This window comes from Oncorhynchus nerka, unplaced genomic scaffold (genome assembly GCF_034236695.1).
Source record: "Oncorhynchus nerka isolate Pitt River unplaced genomic scaffold, Oner_Uvic_2.0 unplaced_scaffold_39___fragment_6___debris, whole genome shotgun sequence".
Taxonomy (NCBI): Eukaryota; Metazoa; Chordata; class Actinopteri; order Salmoniformes; family Salmonidae; genus Oncorhynchus; species Oncorhynchus nerka.
In genome coordinates, this window is record NW_027039198.1 from 12,140 (window position 1) to 33,883 (window position 21,744).

A 21,744-nucleotide genomic window follows, 5' to 3' on the forward strand; every position below is an offset into this window, starting at 1 on the left:
TTCTCACTGGCACCTATCCCACTGCTGATCATGCCAGCCTAGTACATGTGACCTGTCAAACACACAACTCTTTGTAATTAGGCTAGGACTCTCTCGGTTTTATATATATCACACACACACACACACACACACACACACACACACGGCTGCTTTTCCTTCATATCTAACCTAGTTTTCCCCAGCCAGGTTCCCCTGGCTGAACTCCCGTCTCTGTTATTACCTGTTGGGGTTGTTCTCTCTCTTCTCTGATACTGGGCTCATTCTCACCCTCTATACACAACTACTTGTGCTGAGCTATTTGTGCTTTTTTAGGTCGGTTTGGTTCTGGTTGGATTATGAAGAAATTCACCGATTTCAGTTTCAATGTATTATATTTTTTACATTAAATGCACTTCATTGTGGGTTGAATGCTGTAACACAGAATAAAACTGTCAATAAGAGTTCCATGATGACTGTGACTAAATTATGGTTATCAATTAATAACTATTTATTCACATTACTTGAATAAAATATTTCAAAAGTGTATATTACGTTTGATTTGATGACTTTATTACTCCAAGTCATCTCATCTCTATAGAGCTGCTGCCGATGCTGTCTGACAAAATCACCATTTTAGTTCTTTGAAGTAAATAAGGCATATTAATATTACTGCTGAATACCATCTATCAATATCTTAAATGCCTCGCGGAGCATCTGCTCTCCATCAGGCTCGCAATGCATTCTGGTCATTGTGTAGTTAACACATTTTCTGCTCTAAATTGTGTCGAATATTAGCCTGTTGGAAACGGCTCTCTACTAAATCACACAGTTTGGGTTGATCTGATTGATCTCTAAAGAAACTGCACATTGAGCTCACAGGAAGAAAAAAATGGAATTCAAATAATTGAACCTTTGTCAAAAAATAATAATGACCAACATGTTGTTTAATCGCTCCGCACTAGCCACTACCCTCCCCGTTTTTGGTTTTAATTTAGTTTTCACTCCCCTGCCGCCCCTCCCTCAGTGTGTGATATTGTCCTGAGAGTGGCCAGCCAATTGAGGCTGGTGGGTCTACTATGCTCCCCCTATCAGCTCCCACGCTCCCTGCCTGGCAGTGTCGTACAGTGCAGGCCCACCAGGGGAGCACGTGACTGCAGATAGACTGTCTCTGGGCCGAGCTGACTATGCCTCGGCGTCTGCGTCCCAAAGCACATCCTAAATCAAATCAAATGTATTTATATAGCCCTTCGTACATCAGCTGATATCTCAAAGTGCTGTACAGAAACCCAGCCTAAAACCCCAAACAGCAAGCAATGCAGGTGTAAAATCCTATTCCCTTTATGCTGCACTACTTCTACCAAGGGGAATAGGGTTTAATTTGTGATGCAGCCAGGGCCTGTCTCAGCTAGGCCCCAGTACTGCAAGTTTACTCACTCACTTTTCTCCCAGTTTAGCTTCTACAGGCAAGGGGGGGTGAATGTGCAACCTAGCTGTTCTTTCACAGGATAAGCGTGGGTCTTTTAGTGGTGTGTGTGTGTTGTACTATTCTACCTAGGTTCATATAGACCTAGGCTAAGCCTCATATCTCTAGGTATCAGGTGAAGGAAAATAATGTATCTAGTTGAACTATTTGTTAAAGTGCTGAGTGGACACACAATGTGTACCCAACAACATTCAGTCCAGCTGGAAAACAAAGACGTGTTGGAACTACAAACGGGGGAACTGGTTATGGTGTATGTGGAACATAGCAGGATAACTGATCAGCTTGTGACTTTTTCTTCTCCTTCATGAAGACTTTGGCAGCAGCTGTGAGGTAATGACACGTTATGCTAATCATAAAGTAGTCTAATTCTATAAGTTGTAGGTTAGACAGAAAGAATGAAGCGCTCCTAACTCAGTTGAACCGAATGCAGCCTTGGCCTAAATGGACCCACTGTTGGCATTTGTTGTGTGTGTAGGCCTAGCTGTCTTGGCCATTTCTGTAGTTTTTTTTTGGTTAAAATGAGTTAATGGAAATTGACCAATATTGACTTTTTAAATGATATTAGTCTAGGCCTGTCTTTGTCATCTACGTATGATTAGGCTACAGGATTCTGCCTGATATCAGTCAGTTTCACACCCACAGTGTTCCTATCCCTACAGTACGTGTTGTATTTCCTGTATGGTAAAAAACACATGGTCTTTACAGACTGACTTGATGTGTTTGCTCTCTCCTCTCCATCTGTGCGGCCAGCTGGGTGTAATTGCAGAAGTACTAGTTTGCAAATATGCCAGAGTTATTTGCATGAGTTTCCGGCAATGTTGTGGAAGCAGGGCTGGTCTGGCCTTACCACAATGTGGCTGCCATGGGCTGGTCCTCTAGCTAGTGCCACGCAGAGAGACAGGCTATGACTGGGGGCTGGTCCTCTAGCTAGTGCCACGCAGAGAGACAGGCTATGACTGGGGGCTGGTCCTCTAGCTAGTGCCACGCAGAGAGACAGGCTATGACTGGGGGCTGGTCCTCTAGCTAGTGCCACGCAGAGAGACAGGCTATGACTGGGGCTGGTCCTCTAGCTAGTGCCACGCAGAGAGACAGGCTATGACTGGGGGCTGCTCCTCTAGCTAGTGCCACGCAGAGAGACAGGCTATGACTGGGGGCTGGTCCTCTAGCTAGTGCCACGCAGAGAGACAGGCTATGACTGGGGGCTGGTCCTCTAGCTAGTGCCACGCAGAGAGACAGGCTATGACTGGGGGCTGGTCCTCTAGCTAGTGCCACGCAGAGAGACAGGCTATGACTGGGGGCTGGTCCTCTAGCTAGTGCCACGCAGAGAGACAGGCTATGACTGGGGGCTGGTCCTCTTGCTAGTGCCACGCAGAGAGACAGGCTATGACTGGGGGCTGGTCCTCTAGCTAGTGCCACGCAGAGAGACAGGCTATGACTGGGGGCTGGTCCTTTAGCTAGTGCCACGCAGAGAGACAGGTTATGACTGGGGTTCCTCTCAACAATGCGATTGGCTTCCTCTCCTTTCCTCCATATTAACTTGAGACACAACTAGGGGACTATTATTAGGGAGAGAGGACCTTGACACATGGAAGTCTATATGCTGACACCACTTATCTGGTGAGTAGAGCCCAACCCCTGTATACTCATGTTTGAAGACACTCCAAGCTGTGGAGTGTCTACAGGCTGTGTTTTGAGACGCTGTACAGTTTGTACTACCCTTGTCTGTTACTCTATGAACATTGTCCTCTAGTCATATTTGGTGTCTGTCTGTGTATTATGCTTAGTGCTGTTTGGAGCTGGTAATTAAAGGCATCGGGGAGAGATTTACTCTAGAGAACTAGTGTCTCCTTTGAACAGTGGCACTGATGCTGGCGCCAGCTAACAGGAGATTATACATCTAATCAATGTATGTCACATGTGCCAAATACGAGTGTAGACCTTACTGTGAAATGCTTGGTTACAAGCCCTTACCAACGAGTTAACATTCAGATCAAAATAGTGAAGAGGAATAAAATATACAAACATGGAGCTATATACAGGGAGTACTAGTAACCAGTTCAATGTGCAGTAATACAAGGTATTTCAGGTAGACATGTACCAGAAGGCGAGACTGAGGGAGGAGGGGTTGGTGAATTATTATTATTATTATTATTAATAATATTGTCTTTGGAAGACTGCCCCTCTTATTGGCACTAGGTGAGAGGAGATGAGAGAGTGATGGAGACGGGAGGGTGAGAGAGCCAGTAAAGGAGAGATGGGGAAAGAAGTTTGGTTTTACCCTCAGAATCGTAGCCTTGTCTTTGGGTCAGGGTGAGAGAGAGAGACACAGCGTGCTTCCTCTCTCTGTAGAGAAGATGAACAAGGGTACAATCTGTTTGTCCTAATTTTTTTTTTCAAGGGGTAGATCAGTTTTAATTGTGCAGATTGTAGCTTCCATCAATGTAATTATGTGCGCCATTTCCAATTCCCATATTTTTTTTAAATACATTTTACTATATTATTTTCCCCTAACCCCATCACCCCTTCCCTAATTGGAGTAAACTAATGGACAACATCACTTATGCTTATACATACTATATACATTTTATGGACACAATACATTTGTCATTTTTAGTTTTTTGATCCCAGCCTTCAGCTCCACTCAACCCCTCCCGTCTATCTCTTAACGCCATCTATTTTTATTCTATTAGCCATATCTTTTTCAACTGTGATGTTTCACAAAAGTTCTGAATGTTTCTACTGATAGCAAATATTTTTCTATTTAATTTACAAAGAGAATTATTGATCGATTTGACTGACTTTTTCAAAAATCGCACAGCAGTGCTATTTTCAGGGTTAGCTCCAACTTTCTATAAAAATGTACTGTAGTAAGAATGTCTTTCTTTGTGATATGGATACTGAGTATGTCCACATCCCCATCAGACCACACTTTATTGGTCAACTACACGGTAATGTCAAAGTTTCATTTTTTTTTTTGTGATCAATACGTAAAATAGTACATTTATCATAATTTGGTTGTAACCCAGAGAGGTTAAAGTATCTAGATCCTCAGACTGACGGTTGTTCTGTTCTTGGCTCAGTGGGCGAGACGACTGCTCTACACCGGCGCCTCGACAGATTGAGAAAGATGTGAGGGGAGCTAGAATTATCTATTTCACTTGCTTTGGCAATGTAAACAGATGTTTCCCATGCCAATAAAGCCCTTTGGATTGAGAGATGGGAAGATTTAGAGGCCTGTGGGGAAAGGAGGAAGACACTAGTTGAATTGGAACATATTGCTCCCAAAGATAAAAAATAAATAAATGGGAGAATGAATGTAGTAAAGAGATGGGAGACCCGAAAAGGAGATGGGATGAAAAGAGAAGGAGAAAGACTGAGGGACGGGGAGGGAGAGTCTCGGAGGTGAACGGGGGAGCGTGGGAATGTGACAGTCGGCTGGTGTGAATCACTGCTGACCCATAATCCTCACCTTGTGACTACTGCTTTAGACACTGCTGCCGAGGTTCAACCTCTGTCTCCCTCTCTTTTGCTCTCCTCCACTCGCTCTCACCTCTCCCTTCCTTTCCTTCCACTCCCTCACCCTCGTAGTGTATGTGTGACTAGCCAGTTTGTGGCGGCTGTGTCCAGACGCTTCAGATCTTGGCTGATGATCAGCCGGTTAGAGGTGAGGGCAGGCCGTAAATGATTTATGAGAGGCTCTCTTGAAGCCAACAGCTCATGGGTGTCTGTTGTCTGTCTGCATGATCAGGCTGTGTGTGTGGCTGGATACAAAGTCAGAAATAATAGGTCATTATAACACCTTAGTACAAAGCTGATAATGGTTCTGATAATAGGGTTAATAGTCTCGACGTGTGGAGTCATATTTCTGATGTAATGAGTTTCCCCAACAAGATTTCTCTGCCTCGTCTTGCTCTTTAAGAACTTCAAGAGTGCCTTGCTAAAAGGTGACTGTTGTCTATTTCAGTTTACCTAACCACATTATACTCTCCTCCTCCCTCTCATTTTCTCTCCTCCACATCCTCTCTCTGTCTCTCTGTCTCTCTCAATTCAATTCAAGGGCTTTATTGGCATGGGAAACATGTGTTAACATTGCCAAAGCAAGTGAGGTAGATAATATATAAAGTGAATATATATAAAGTGAAATAAACAATAACAATTAACAGTAAACATTCCACATACAGAAGTTTCAAAACAATAAAGACATTCCAAATGTCATATATATATATATATATATACAGTGTTTTAACAATGTACAAATGGTTAAAGGACACAAGATAAAATAAATAAGCATAAATATGGGTTGTATTTACAATGGTGTTTGTTATTCACTCTCTCTCTCTCTCTCTCTCTCTGCAGTGTTTCTGTGTTGATTTGGACCATACATATATGGCGAATGTGAGCGTCAGTGGAGACTTCTGCCAGGCACAGCACCTCGCCTTCGTGGACAAGTGAATCGTCCGCCCCCCTCAGGACTACGCTACCCAGAAGCCCCCCTGAAGCCAGCACACTGGGAACCTCTGTCTCCTCCAACGTCCCCTGGGATATCGCGTAGTCCAAGGCCAAATTGCCCAGCTCTGTCCCCTGAGCGGCCAATAAGAAAACTGCCTAGTTCTCCTCTACTTCCTGCTTTCTCTCCCAGAAGCCAATCACATACCACTCTCCTGAATGGGGTAAAATCTGAATGTCCGATTGGATGACTGGTGGATAGTCTCTGCATTAGTTTTTGTTTTTGTTTATTTATTTTTAAATATTTTTTTACACCCCCCCGTGGAGTCTTGTGGACTAGATCATCCAGTTTTTTGTTACCCCTCTTTTTATGTAAACCTTCCTGTTGCCATCCACACGTGTTTCCCACACCATCCTCCACCTCTTCCCTTCGTTGTCCTGTTTTTATTTATTTTTTGAACCTACAGAATTCTACAAGTCCTTGCTGACATCTGAGCCAAAAGTAGTCATCCTTCTTGTAAGAGAGATTCTAAGTATTTAATTGTAATTGTTTTCAAAGCCGTCTCGCCAACATGAACCGCCCTGCAGCAGTGGAGATTACCTACGAGGGCATGAGGTTCCTCATCACACACAACCCCACCAACGCCACGCTCAACAAGTTCACTGAGGTGAGGCCGCCGTGTGTGTGCATGTATAACCATTCAACGCTCAAGTTCACTCTGGAGAGACTTACACATACATCTGACGACGTGCATCAATATCCTCACCAATACCGACAATAACAAACTCACTTCAACCAACAATTAAACAAGCATTTTAGAGTATACATTTGTCTCTCTCTCCCTCGCTGTGTCTCCCTCGCTGTGTCTCCCTCGCTGTGTCTCCCTCGCTGTGTCTCCCTCGCTGTGTCTCCCTCGCTGTGTCTCCCTCGCTGTGTCTCCCTCGCTGTGTCTCCTCTCGCTGTGTCTCGCAATCGCTGTGTCTCGCTGTCGATCGCAATCGCTGTCGATCGCAATCGCTGTCGATCGCAATCGCTGTCGATCGCAATCGCTGTGTCTCCCTCGCTGTCGATCGCAATCGCTGTGTCTCCCTCGCAATCGCTGTGTCTCCCTCGCAATCGCTGTGTCTCCCTCGCAATCGCTGTGTCTCCCTCGCAATCGCTGTGTCTCCCTCGCAATCGCTGTGTCTCCCTCGCTGTCGATCGCAATCGCTGTGTCGCAATCGCTGTCGATCGCAATCGCTGTGTCTCCCTCGCTGTCGATCGCAATCGCTGTGTCTCCCTCGCTGTCGATCGCAATCGCTGTGTCTCCCTCGCTGTCGATCGCAATCGCTGTGTCTCCCTCGCTGTCGATCGCAATCGCTGTGTGTCTGTCGATCGCAATCGCTGTGTGTCTGTCGATCGCAATCGCTGTGTCTGTCTCTCGCAATCGCTGTGTCTGTCTCTCAGGAGCTGAAGAAGTTTGAGGTGAACACGCTGGTGAGAGTGTGTGACGCCACCTACGACAAGGCCCCAGTGGAGAAGGAGGGGATTGAAGTTATGGTGAGGATAACACACATGCGTGCACACACACACACTCCTAGAGGGCAGTCAGAATTTATACTGAACCAAAACCGGATCCCTTTGTTTCCTTCCGAGGAATTGAGGGTAGTTGGATACACTTTCTTTTTAATGGAATGTCAAATAAAACAGGTGGGGTTGCCCCTCTGGAGAAATTCTGTTAGTTGAGAACAGAGGAAGTCTGCCTCCCGCAGTGTGCTGAGCGAATGGGTGGAGAACAGGAAGGAATCTCTGGCTCAGATCCAGATGAATTGGGCTCCACCCAGGCCTTCTTGCTCTGTGTGTTTCTCTCTTACTGTATTGTACAACAGTATTTTATTCAGCTGTCCCACAGGTGATTCAGGAAAACCAGAGACCCTTTGTGTTTGGGAGAGTCCTTGATAGTGATCACCACCCCTGGTCCTGGAGTGTTCCTCTCCCTATTCTGCCTGTCACTCTCCAATGCATTGGATTAAATGTTTGAGAAGGATAGCAGCATTTTGAAAGCATGGCTGATTGGCAAACTACAGTGAAAAGCAATTAGTAACACAACCCTTTCAGTTCTTGTCTTTGTCACTTTTCAAATATGAAACAGGATCTGTGACAGTTGCCTACATAAAACTGGCCCATGATATCATAGGACAGACGGAGAGAGCGAGAGAGAAGGCTGCGACAGGCAGAGGATGATATGGGAGAGCGAGATGTGCTAAGCCATAGCTGAGACTGAGTCAGCACAAGTACAGAGGCTCAGATGGTCAGGCTGTCTGCCAGGACACACACACACACACACACACACACACACACACACACACACAGTACTTCATCATATCAAGCTTCCCAACTTAGACACACATGATACAGCTGCTCTGCTTCAATCAGGCTTTGAATCCTGCACTGCCTTTGAGCATTGTGCACTGGTTAATCTTTAAGTCTGTTGACGCCCCCGTGGGTCAATCTAAGTAACATTAATAAATACATCTGTCTATTTAAGATAGAGATGGGGTTGCGTCTCCATCCACCGCAGCAGCCTACAGCGGGCTTCCGTATTTGCGGTGGAAGGTGGCCGTGTTTCAGCGGTGTTTGTCAGACCATGAGACTTCCTGAAAATTGGCCTTCTCACGACAATGTCTGTAGCATCCAAACAGTTTGGCTTATAAAACTATTATGACCCCTCTATGGAAAGGGGAGACTCACAAACATGATGGAGTTCACCGTTTTGCTCTATGACCCCCACAAATGTCACGAGACTAATCAGAAGGTAACCCCCACAAACAAATGGAAGTATGGCGGTAGTTTTGAGCAAACAAAGATATTTCCTTAGTTTTCTTATAAACTCCGCTAACTTAATGTGTAAATATTTGTATGAACATAAGACTCAACAACCTGAGACAAAAGCTGAAGAAGTTCCACAGACATGTGACTAACAGAAATTGAATAATATGTCCCTTAACAAAGGGGAGGTCCAAATCAAAAGTAACAGTCAGTATCTGGTGTGGCCACCAGCTGCATTAAGTACTGCAATACATATTTTCCTCATGGACTGCACCAGATTTGCCAGTTCTTGCTGTGAGATGTTACCCTACTCTTCCAAGGCACCTGCCAGTTCCCGGAAATTTCTGGGGGGAATGGCCCTAGCCCTCACCCTCCGATCCAACAGGTCCGATGCGTGCTCAATGGGATTGAGATCAGAGTTCTTCGCTGGCCATGGCAGAACACATACATTCCTGTCTTGCAAGAAATCACACACAGAACGAGCAATATGGCTGGTGGTATAGTCATGCTAGAGGGTCATGTCAGGATGAGCCTGCAGGAAGGGTACCACATGAGGGAGGAGGAAGTCTTCCCTGAGGATGTCTTCCCTGTAACACACAACGTTGAGATTGCCTGCAATGACAACAAGCTCAGTCCGATGATGCTGTGACACACCGCCCCAGACCATGATGGACCCTCCACCTCTAAATGAATCCCGCTCCAGACTACAGGCCTCGACGGAACGCTCATACCTTCGATGATAAATCCGACCATCGCCCCTGGTGAGACAAAACCGCGACTTGTCAGTGAAGAGCACTTTTTGCCAGTCCTGTCTGGTCCAGCGACTGTGGGTTTGTGCACATAAGCGACGTTGCCGGTGATGTCTGGTGAGGACCTGTCTTACAACAGGCCTACAAGCCCTCAGTCCAGCCTCAGCCTTTTGTGGACAGTCTGAGCACTGATGGAGGGATTGTGCGTTCCTGGTGTAACTCGGGCAGTTGTTCTTGCCATCCTGTACCTGTCCTGCAGGTGTGATGTTTGGATGTACTGATCCTGTGCAGGTGTTGTTACACGTGGTCTGCCACCGTGAGGATGATCAGCTGTCCGTCCTGTCTCACTGTAGTGCTGTCTTAGGCGTCTCACAGTACGGACATTAGAATTTATTGTCCTGGTCACATCTGCAGTCCTCGTGCCTCCTTGCAGCATGCCTAAGGCACGTTCACGCAGATGAGCAGGGACCCTGGGCATCTTTCTTTTAGTATTTTTCATAGTCAGTAGAAAGGCCACTTTAGTGTCCTAAGTTTTCATAACTGTGACCGTAACTTCTCTAGGCTCGATGGGGCGCTATCCGGACGTGAAAATACCTCCCTCTAGCCTAGAGGTTCATTGCCTACATTCTGTAAGCTGTTAGTATCTTAACGACCGTTCCACAGGTGCATGTTCATTCATTGTTTAACGGTTCATTGAACAAGTATGGGAAACAGTGTTTAAGCCCTTTACAATGAAGATCTGTGAAGCTTTTTGGATTTTTAAGAATTACCCTTGAAAGGCAGGGTCCTTCATCTCCTAGATATAGGACACATATTATTCATTTTCTGGCTGTGTTTTTTGCCATTTATGAAAATTATTCAATGTGTTTCTATGGCCTATAGTAGGGAAGGCCAAATTAAATATTTTATTCAATTTAAATGTATATTTTTATACTTAAAGGGTTCTAAAAATGTTAAATCAAATTGCTAAATTATCTATGGTAAGACCATCTTCAAACAATTCCATATGTTAGCTTAGTACCTAGCCCTTGGTTTGATCCATGTTGACGTTCTTGTCCCTCTTCCTCTGCAGGACTGGCCCTTTGACGATGGTGCCCCGCCCCCCACCAAGATAGTGGACGACTGGTTGAACCTGCTTAAGACCAAGTTCAGAGGCGAGCCTGGCTGCTGTATTGCCGTGCACTGTGTGGCGGGGCTGGGTCGGTGAGTGTGTTAACCTGTGTGTGTCTAAGTGGGCCAGGTGAGTTTAATGAGTGTAAGTGGCCTTGATTACAATGTTTCATGTTAAGCCTGGTTCTCTGTGGTCTCCAGGTTCCACGATCTTCTCTGTTCTGTTGGCTTCGCTCTTTAGCCTACATATCCCCCATGTCTTATCAATCTCTCTCTGTCTATTAACCTGCTAGCAATAGACTGGTGCTTCTGTGGTTCTACCGGCTATTCTCATCCCCACTTTATAGCTCGCTTCTCTGCTGTCGGCACCACTGTCTCTGTTAAGCTATCCTGCTAGTCTTTTTCTCCAGTGTATGCGCTTGATTCATTCTCTCTGTTAGTGTTGGCCTCTGTCTCGCTTTGTCATACTGGTTCTCCAGGCTAGAGTATGCTTTAGCCTCCTCATCCTCTCTATAGCTTCTGTGTGATTAGCTTTAGCCTCCTCATCCTCTCTATAGCTTCTGTGTGATTAGCTTTAGCCTCCTCATCCTCTCTCTATAGCTTCTGTGTGATTAGCTCTGGCCTCCTCATCCTCTCTCTATAGCTTCTGGGTGATTAGCTCTGGCCTCCTCATCCTCTCTCTATAGCTTCTGGGTGATTAGCTTTAGCCTCATCCTCTCTCTATAGCTTCTGTGTGATTTAGCTTTAGCCTCATCCCTCTCTCTATAGCTTCTGGGTGATTAGCTTTAGCCTCATCCTCTCTCTATAGCTTCTGTGTGATTTAGCTTTAGCCTCATCCTCTCTCTATAGCTTCTGTGTGATTTAGCTTTAGCCTCATCCTCTCTCTATAGCTTCTGTGTGATTTAGCTTTAGCCTCCTCATCCCTCTCTCTATAGCTTCTGTGTGATTTAGCTTTAGCCTCCTCATCCCCTCTCTAATGCTTCTGTGTGATTTAGCTTTAGCCTCCTCATCCTCTCTCCCTGTTAGCCTGGTTCTCCAGGGTGTGCTGCTGTACACCATTCCACAGAGGGCTGTGTGTCTGCGGGTTTTCGCTTCTCCCCTGTACTCTAGGTCTTAATTGAATAGAAAAAGAAAAACAGCCCTCCGTGGAATGAGTATGACACCCCTGCCATAGAGATCCCCTCCCGCAGTCTGCCAAGACGGGTTCCACACTACTCACGCCTGTCCAGGGTTATTGATTCAGTGCATTGCTTAGACCCGTATTTCCCACCTCCAGTACCCCCCAACAGCCCACCTCCAGTACCCCCCAACAGTACACATTTTTGTTGTAGCCCCAGACAAACATACCTGATTCAACTCATTGAGACCCTGATGATTAGTTGACAACTTGAATCAGGTGTGCTTGTTTCCTTGTGGGGACCAGCGAAATGTCCCCACTTGTCCAAATGGTCCTTGTTTGACTATCCTTGTGGGGACTTCTGGTGCCCACACACACACACACACACACACACACACACACACATTGCTGTGGGCTCTGTAAGCAGTGGTGCTGGTCAGACAGACCTGTTTTTCTACATGAATCTCCTGGTGCTGTGTTTACTGCAATCCTCAGGGCCGGCAGCATTCTGATGCTCTTATTCACACCAGCCAGCCACAGCCTTTAGAGACTCAGGGCGTGGGAGGAGTTGTTAGTGGTTGTTTTTCTCTCTCTCTCACTCACTCTCACACTCTTGCACCTTCTCACTTTCTATCTCGTGTCTGCCAGGATTTCCGTTAGCCGGTAATTGCCGGTATTCAGCGATACATTAATAGCCGATTTTTAAATAAGGTTGCTGTCGGCTAGTCAAAAAAACAATCCTGTTGCGAAGTCATTTTATTAATTGATGTAAATATCAGTGGATGTAAATACATTTGACAGTCATGCTTATTGGTCTATAGGTTAATTAGCCACATTTTTAAAAATGTTCGTTAGTCATGTTAATGATACGCGCGTAGCATATAGCGCTTACTGTAGCATATAGCGCTTACTGTAGCATATAGCGCTTACTGTAGCATATAGCGCTTACTGTAGCATATAGCGCTTACTTTGAGTGGAATATCTTGTCAGACAGCGCTAACGCTACTGCTGCTTTTATAAGCCCAGTCATTGCGCAACCATTCTAAATGCAATTGTATGTGAACTGTTTTTATGGCCATGATTTGAAAAAGGCTACTATTTTTATTTCTCAACTGGTAATTGAAGTGCGCCTCCGATTCGCCATTCAAGTGCAAAGGCAATGGTAGGCAGGCTATCAGCACATCACCCACCACTGTGCAATGTGAGCTGGAGGTAGTATGCATTTTGAAAACATATACTTAATTGTTTTACTTCATTATTAGGCATGGCTTGTGTTAAAGTAGACTACGCAAAATCTGACCATAGAAAGGCAATTATTTTATCAAAACTTACTCCTATGCCATGCCTTCCCATGTCTGGAATACACTGCCATCAGACACGCACAACTGACCCACCTATCACACTTTCACAAAAACATGAAGACATGGCTAAAGGTCAGTCAGATTTGTGAACATAATCCCTAGCTGCTTTCCATGTTGTCTGTTGTCTATAGCTTGTGAGGTGTGGAAATAATTTGTTGCTTTTATGAGTTTTGTCTTTTTGTGCTATGTTTCTCTGTCTGCATACTATGTCCCATGTTTCTCTGTCTGCATGCTTATGTCCCATGTTTCTCTGTCTGCATGCTATGTCCCATGTTGCTCATGTCCCATGTTTCTCTGTCTGCATGCTTATGTCCCATGTTTCTCTGTCTGCATGCTTATGTCCCATGTTGCTCTGTCTGCATGCTTATGTCCCATGTTGCTCTGTCTGCATGCTTATGTCCCATGTTGCTCTGTCTGCATGCTTATGTCCCATGTTGCTCTGTCTGCATGCTTATGTCCCATGTTTCTCTGTCTGCATGCTTATGTCCCATGTTGCTCTGTCTGCATGCTATGTCCCATGTTGCTCTGTCTGCATGCTTATGTCCCATGTTGCTCTGTCTGCATGCTTATGTCCCATGTTTCTCTGTCTGCATGCTTATGTCCCATGTTTCTCTGTCTGCATGCTTATGTCCCATGTTGCTCTGTCTGCATGCTTATGTCCCATGTTGCTCTGTCTGCATGCTTATGTCCCATGTTTCTCTGTCTGCATGCTTATGTCCCATGTTGCTCTGCGTTTGCTTACTGCTCATTGATTGTATTGTAATTGTTTTTAAAAACCTGCCCAGGGACTGTGGTTGAAAATTAGCCGGTTGGCTAAAACTGGCACTTTTACTGAAACGTTGATTAATGTGCACTGTCCCTATAAAAATAAATACAAACTCAAAAAATTAATTGCTATTGGTTTTCACATCAACTTTCATTGTCCAGAAGCCAAAGGCCCAATCTTAGTCATATTAGCAACCCATTGTAGTCGTTGCCTGTTTAGATTCCCACTCTAAGTTTCTGACAGATGTATCTGACACATGGAACTGCTTGCATCAGGTGCTCTGTTTACAATGGTGTTTCCCCGCAAATTAGTTTGAAAATTATGTTTTATTGGCTGATCATTACAGGAGTTGCATGTTCTGTTTAGCTAAATTACCATAATCAAAATGTGATTTCTGTCATTCTGCGCAACGTGGGTAGAATCCCTAATGGTTTTATGCACCCAAAGTATTGACTTAACTCATTTTGTTACGTTAAAGCCTTATTCTAAAATGGATTCAATTGTTTGTTTTTGTCAATCTATATACACTACCCCATAAACAAAAACACTAAGATTTTTTTCTCTCATTTATGCAAAATAAAAAACTGATCACATTTATATAAGTAATCAGACCTTGTACTTTGAAGCAGCTTTGGCAGCGATTACAGCCTCGAGTCTTCTTGGGTATGATGCTACAAGCTTGGCACATCTTCCATTCTTCTCTGCAGATCCTCAAGCTCTGTCAGGTTGGATTGGGAGTGTTGCTGCACAGCTATTTTCAGGTTTCTCCAGAGATGTTAGTCTGGGCACTGGCTTGGCCACTCAAGGACATTGAGATTTGTTCTAAAGCTACTCATGCGTCGTCTTGGCTGTGTGCTTAGGGTCGTTGTCCTGTTGGAAGGTGACATTTCGCCCCAGTCTGAGGTCCTGAGCGCTCTGGAGTAGGTTTTCGTTAAGGATCTCTGTACTTTTCTCTGTTCCTTTCCCCTGTTCCTTTCCCTCGATCCTGACTATTTTCCCAGTTCCTGAAAAACATCCACACAGTATGCTACCGCCACCATGCCAGGTTGCCAAGCGTCATGTCTGGAGGAATTCAGGCCAAAGAGTTCAATCTTGGTTTCATCAGACCCGAGAATCTTGTTTCTCATGGTCAGAGTCCTTTAGGTGCATTTTGGCAAATACCAAGCGGGCTGTCATGTGGCTTCTGTCTGGCCACAAAGGCCTGATTGGTGGAGTGCTGCAGAGATGGTTGTATGTCAGTGACCATTGGGTTCTTGTCACTTCCCTGACCAAGGCCTTTTTCTCTCGATTGCTCAGTTTGGCTGGGCGGCCAGCTCTAGGAATTCTTGGTGGTTCCAAACTTCTTCCATTTAAGAATGATGGAGGCCACTGTGTTCTTGGGGACCTTCAATACTGCAGACTTTTTTGGTACCCTTCCCCAGATCTGTGCCTCGACACAATCCTGTCTCGGAGCTCTACAGACAATTCCTTCGACATCATGGTTTGGTTTTTGCTCTGACATGCACTGCCAACTGTAGGACCTTATATAGACAGGTGTGTGCCTTTCAAAATCATGTCCAATCAATTGTATTTACCACAGGTGGACTCCCAAGTTTTAGAAACATCTCAAGGATGATCGATGGAAACAGGATCCACCTGAGCTCAACTTCGATTCTCATAGCAAAGGGTCTGAAATACTTGTGTAAATAAGGGAATTATTTTATTTATATATATCTATATATATATCTCAGCAAAAAAAAGAAGCGTCCCTTTTTCAGGACCCTGTCTTTCAAAGGTAATTCTTTTAAGTCCAAATAACTTCACAGATCTTCATTGTAAAGGGTTTAAACACTGTTTCCCATGCTTGTTCAAAGAACCATAAACAATTTATGAACATGCACCTGTGGAATGGTCGTTAAGATACTAACAGCTTACAGACGGTAGGCAATGAACCTCTAGGCTAGAGGGAGGTATTTTCACGTCCGGATAGCGTCCCATCGAGCCTAGAGAAGTTACGGTCACAGTTATGAAAACTTAGGACACTAAAGAGGCCTTTCTACTGACTATGAAAAATACTAAAAGAAAGATGCCCAGGGTCCCTGCTCATCTGCGTGAACATGCCTTAGGCATGCTGCAAGGAGGCATGAGGACTGCAAATGTGACCTGAGCAAGAAATTGCAATGTCCGTACAGTGAGACGCCTAAGTCATCACTACACAGACCGGACGGACAGCTGATCATCCTCACGGTGGCAGACTACGTGTAACAACACCTGCACAGGATCGGAAAACCCAAACATCACACCTGTGGGACAGGTACAGGATGGCAAGAACAACTGCCCGAGTTACACCAGGAACGCACAATCCCTCCATCAGTGCTCAGACTGTACGCAATAGGCTGAGGCTGGACTGAGGGCTTGTAGGCCTGTTGTAGACAGGTCCTCACCAGACATCACCGTCGCCTATGGGCACAAATCCACCATCGCTCGACCAGACAGGACTGGCAAAAAGTGCTCTTCACTGATGAGTCGCGGTTTTGTCTCACCAGGGGCGATTGTCGGATTTGTGTTTATCATCGAAGGCATGAGCATTACACCGAGGCCTGTACTCTGGAGCGGGATTGATTTGTAGGTGGAGGGTCCGTCATGGTCTGGGGCGGTGTGTCACACAGCATCATCGGACTGAGCTTGTTGTCATTGCAGACAGTCTCAACGCTGTGCGTTACAGGGAAGACATCCTCCTCCCTCATGTGGTACCCTTCCTGCAGGCTCATCCTGACCTGACCCTCCAGCATGACAATGTCACCAGCCATACTGCTCGTTCTGTGCGTGATTTCCTGCAAGACAGGAATGTCAGAGAAGATGCACTGTAGTACTTAATGCAGCTGGTGGCCACACCAGATACTGACTGTTACTTTTGATTTGACACCCGCTTTGTTCAGGGACACATTATTCCATGTATTTTAGTCACATGTCTGTGAAACTTGTTCAGTTTGTCTCAGTTGTTGAATCATATGTTCATACAAATATTTACACATGTTAAGTTTATTGAACATAAATGCAGTTGACAGTGAGAGGATGTTCGTTTTTTTTTGCTGAGTTTAAACATACATTTGCAAAAAATCTAACCCGGTTTTCGCTTTGTCATTATGGGGAATTGTGTGTAGATTGTAAAAAATCTCTTTAATCCACTTTAGGAAAAGGCTGTGGGAAAGGAAGGCATCAATACTTTCCGTATGCGCTATAGGTCCACATTTCTCAAACGGCCACTTCATTCTTCCCAGTCACGTTGTCCAGCTCCACATTTTCCTGGAACGGAAACCCTGGAATGCACAAAAGGGTGCTCGTTCTCATATTCCCTCTATCACTGTCCCTCCTCTCCCTCTTCTCTCCTTCTCTCTGAAAACCCACACAAGAATGCTCTGTCAGCTTTGAGTTTTGACATTCCGGGCAGTCTGTCTGGGAATTTTTTAAGTTGCGGTGCATTTTTTTCTTCTTGAGAGGTTTGCTTACAGTAACACTTATCACACTTTGTGTGTGAATGTGATGCCCCAGCGGGGTTGCAGTGAACCCAGGCCACCCCCTGTGGGTTTCCCAGGCCAGTGTCTCAGCTTTACACTACACTGCTACCTACATAACCATGACACAGCATGCTTTACACTACATCCCTACATAACCATGACATAGCATGCTTTACACTACACTGCTACCTACATAACCATGACACAGCATGCTTTACACTACATCCCTACATAACCATGACACAGCATGCTTTACACTACACTGCTACCTACATAACCATGACACAGCATGCTTTACACTACATCCCTACATAACCATGGCATAGCATGCTTTACCTACATAACCATGACACAGCATGCTTTACCTACATCCCTACATAACCATGACATAGCATGCTTTACACTACACTGCTACCTACATAACCATGACACAGCATGCTTTACACTACATCCCTACATAACCATGACATAGCATGCTTTACACTACACTGCTACCTACATAACCATGACACAGCATGCTTTACACTACACTGCTACCTACATAACCATGACACAGCATGCTTTACACTACACTGCTACCTACATAACCATGACACAGCATGCTTTACACTACACTGCTACCTACATAACCATGACACAGCATGCTTTACACTACATCCCTACATAACCATGACATAGCATGCTTTACACTACACTGCTACCTACATAACCATGACACAGCATGCTTTACACTACACTGCTACCTACATAACCATGACACAGCATGCTTTACACTACACTGCTACCTACACAACCATGACACAGCATGCTTTACACTGCACTGCTACCTACACAACCATGACACAGCATGCTTTACACTACACTGCTACCTACACAACCATGACACAGCATGCTTTACACTACACTGCTACCTACACAACCATGACACAGCATGCTTTACACTACATCCCTACACAACCATGACACAGCATGCTTTACACTACACTGCTACCTACACAACCATGACACAGCATGCTTTACACTACATCCCTACATAACCATGACACAGCATGCTTTACACTACACTGCTACCTACACAACCATGACACAGCATGCTTTACACTACACTGCTACCTACATAACCATGACACAGCATGCTTTACACTACATCCCTACATAACCATGACATAGCATGCTTTACACTACACTGCTACCTACATAACCATGACACAGCATGCTTTACACTACACTGCTACCTACATAACCATGACACAGCATGCTTTACACTACACTGCTACCTACACAACCATGACACAGCATGCTTTACACTACACTGCTACCTACACAACCATGACACAGCATGCTTTACACTGCACTGCTACCTACACAACCATGACACAGCATGCTTTACACTACACTGCTACCTACACAACCATGACACAGCATGCTTTACACTACACTGCTACCTACACAACCATGACACAGCATGCTTTACACTACATCCCTACACAACCATGACACAGCATGCTTTACACTACACTGCTACCTACACAACCATGACACAGCATGCTTTACACTACATCCCTACATAACCATGACACAGCATGCTTTACACTACACTGCTACCTACACAACCATGACACAGCATGCTTTACACTACATCCCTACACAACCATGACACAGCATGCTTTACACTACATCCCTACACAACCATGACACAGCATGCTTTACACTACACTGCTACCTACACAACCATGACACAGCATGCTTTACACTACATCCCTACATAACCATGACACAGCATGCTTTACACTACACTGCTACCTACACAACCATGACACAGCATGCTTTACACTACATCACCACCCATGCTGGCTGGTATTTGTTGCTTGCTCATTTATTGACATATATATATATTGTGTCTGTGCTGTAGAGCTCCAGTCATGGTGGCCTTAGCGCTGATTGAAACTGGGATGAAGTATGAGGATGCGGTGCAGTTCATACGACAGTAAGTACCACTAACTTCCACACCAATGGAGGCTGGTAAGGGAGGTGGGGGAGGCTTGTATGATATCAAACACATGTTAGATACTGTTCCACTCCAGCTGTTACTATGAGCCTGTCCCTCAGATTTTAAGTGCCATTAGCCACCACTGTTCCACACAGGGCATGGAGCCTAACCAATGTTTCTGTGCTGTCGAACATGTATTCTCTTCATTAGTTTGTTAGAATTTGCCCAGGGCACATATTGATTTGTGTGGATATTGTTGCATATGTGCTGCATGGTCTCTTGTGACATTATGAGACCACTTTGTTGTTTTTCCTCCCTCCCCTCAGGAAGAGACGTGGAGCGTTCAACTCCAAGCAGCTTCTTTACCTGGAGAAATACAGACCCAAGATGCGTCTGCGGTTCAAGGATGCCAACGGCCCCAACTGTTGTGTCCAGTAAAGTGTCTGTGCAGTGTCTCATCAAGAATACAGCAGCTAGTGGGAACAACATTATTCCAACCAAGGGGAGAGAGAACTCAGTAATTATTGTGATTTGTTACCACTGAGACATGGCTAATTGATCACAGAATCAATTCATCAACGAGCGAATGATTACATTTGAATGAATGCAAATCTAGGGGTCCAACCAGCCGAACCAATGAACAAGAAGGTCAACGCACACAGATATAGGCCCGCCTCAAAGTTACCAGTGTCATAACACGGGCACATAATTTTCAGCATTTTTATTTTCAGCTTTGAATCATGGGATAGCTCTTTATTTTACACCTACATGGAAGTTTAACAAACAATCTACAAATGTTAAAATGGTATCAATATTGACGATATGTTTATTTTTCTATTAATGATATGAATTATGGATTTGCCCAGGGTTATGTACCTTTTTTTAAATGTTTGTAAACCCTTCAGCACATTAGAAGAAAAATGACAAATTACTGTCCATTTGGCTATTGATGTATTTTTGTACAACACAAAATCTCTGAAAAGTTCCACTGAAAATGCAGTAATGTTTTTCTCTCTACCCCACTTGCTTGATGTCACTTTTTAATTACTGGGTTGGCTGGGTTTTAAATATGTCCGCTGTATTTATTCACTGTCTGTAACTAGCAAGGCAGTCTGGGGTTGGGGGCAAGGACACTTTTCTGTTTCTCATTTTATTCTAGAGCCATGTTTTCATTTTCTTTAAAAAATAATTAAATACAATCTTGCGGGAGTGCAATATTCAGTCCACCTCGGAAAAGACCCCGAACCCCCTTATGACCATCACACACAGAGCCAGTTTCACAGGAAGACACTTGGCTAGTCTTACTGTAGGTACTTTTTTCCATTCACAAAGGCTGCTTACTGGGTTTCCAATAGGACTTTCCTACAATGACTGTGCATGCACACACAATGATCTCAACCGTTAATCCCTAGTCTCACTCTGAAGGAAAATAAAGCAAATGGTCAGTTTCTTTTTTATCATCTTACCCATTTTGAAGATATCCTCAATTCCTATTGGTTTTAAAAGAAATAAAGAAATGGAAATAAGATTTACCTTGTATGATGTTTCCTCACCTTTTCCACATTTTAGAGCATTTGAAACGACCACCTATATTTTGGTCTACTTGTCTTTTCCATTCCTGCATAACATTTTGTGGCATGAGAAATTGAGGAGTCACGCTATCATGGCAAATGTATCAATCATGTCTTTGATATGGATTACGTCTCATCACCAGGCAAGGTGATCCTGAATGCGCGGCAGGTAACCAAGCGGTTAAGAGCATTGGGCCCATAACCGAAAGGTTGCTGGTTCAAATCCCTGAGCTGACTAGGTGAAAAATCTCTGCGCCCTTGAGCCCTAAATGCTCTGGATAAGCGTGTGTGTGCTAAATGACTTGAATGTTACCCACAAGTCAAAAGGAACAGAGGACATTCAACCAATACTTGGGAGGCCCGGAGCTTCAGGCTAATGTATGGAAAACCACCATGGGGTGTAAACAGCTGGGGGCCTTTATCAACTGTGCGTAAATATCTTATTCTGGCGCACATGGAGAGTCTAGGATTTGCATGCGCAACAAATTATTAGGATTTATCAAACTGTCTTGTGCAACATACGCATGATTTCATTCACAGAATACTATTACACCCCCCCCCCCTTAGAAAAACCCTGCATTCACATGATGGTAACCACCACAACGCAATAATTTGCTTTAGAAAAAGCGCAATGGCAAATGGTCACATTTCTGTTGGTGTGAGCAGAATGTTTTAATGTTTTGCAGCAACACTGGCTACACATTCTGCAAGATTGATGTTCTGTTGAACAATTTGAAAGTAGGGGAGAGCCGGAACTAAAGTGACACTGGGTGAAAGTAATGAAGTCGGCACGTTCCTAATGTGGAGGATGACCCAACAACAACAAAAAACAACCCAATCAGACCATGTTTCGCAGAGTAATCAAC

At 44.6% G+C, this 21,744-nt stretch overlaps 1 protein-coding gene across 2 annotated transcripts; it reads left to right on the forward strand.

The window, feature by feature from the left end:
* Positions 1–2,933: 2,933 nt before the first annotated feature.
* Positions 2,934–20,835, forward strand: LOC115120803 (protein tyrosine phosphatase type IVA 2-like). 2 transcript variants are annotated; one of them, XM_029649780.2, is made up of 7 exons: positions 2,954–3,079; positions 5,819–6,132; positions 6,468–6,576; positions 7,356–7,448; positions 10,539–10,669; positions 19,230–19,304; positions 19,634–20,835. In XM_029649780.2, exons 2-7 carry the CDS (start codon positions 6,128–6,130, stop codon positions 19,743–19,745), a joined length of 525 nt encoding a protein of 174 aa, XP_029505640.1. In that variant the 5' UTR covers positions 2,954–3,079; positions 5,819–6,127; the 3' UTR covers positions 19,746–20,835. The 2 variants fall into 2 exon arrangements, with proteins under 2 accessions (XP_064870846.1, XP_029505640.1); XM_065014774.1 differs by lacking the exon at positions 7,356–7,448 and having other exon boundaries at positions 2,934–3,079.
* Positions 20,836–21,744: the final 909 nt, after the last annotated feature.

What these genes read in the sequence shown, in the direction of transcription:
- LOC115120803 (XM_029649780.2), top strand. An exon ending in CGCTCAACAAGTTCACTGAG is followed by an intron (nt 6,577 to 7,355) that starts GTGAGGCCGCCG and finishes TCTGTCTCTCAG; the next exon opens with GAGCTGAAGAAGTTTGAGGT. An exon ending in AGGAGGGGATTGAAGTTATG is followed by an intron (nt 7,449 to 10,538) that starts GTGAGGATAACA and finishes CTTCCTCTGCAG; the next exon opens with GACTGGCCCTTTGACGATGG.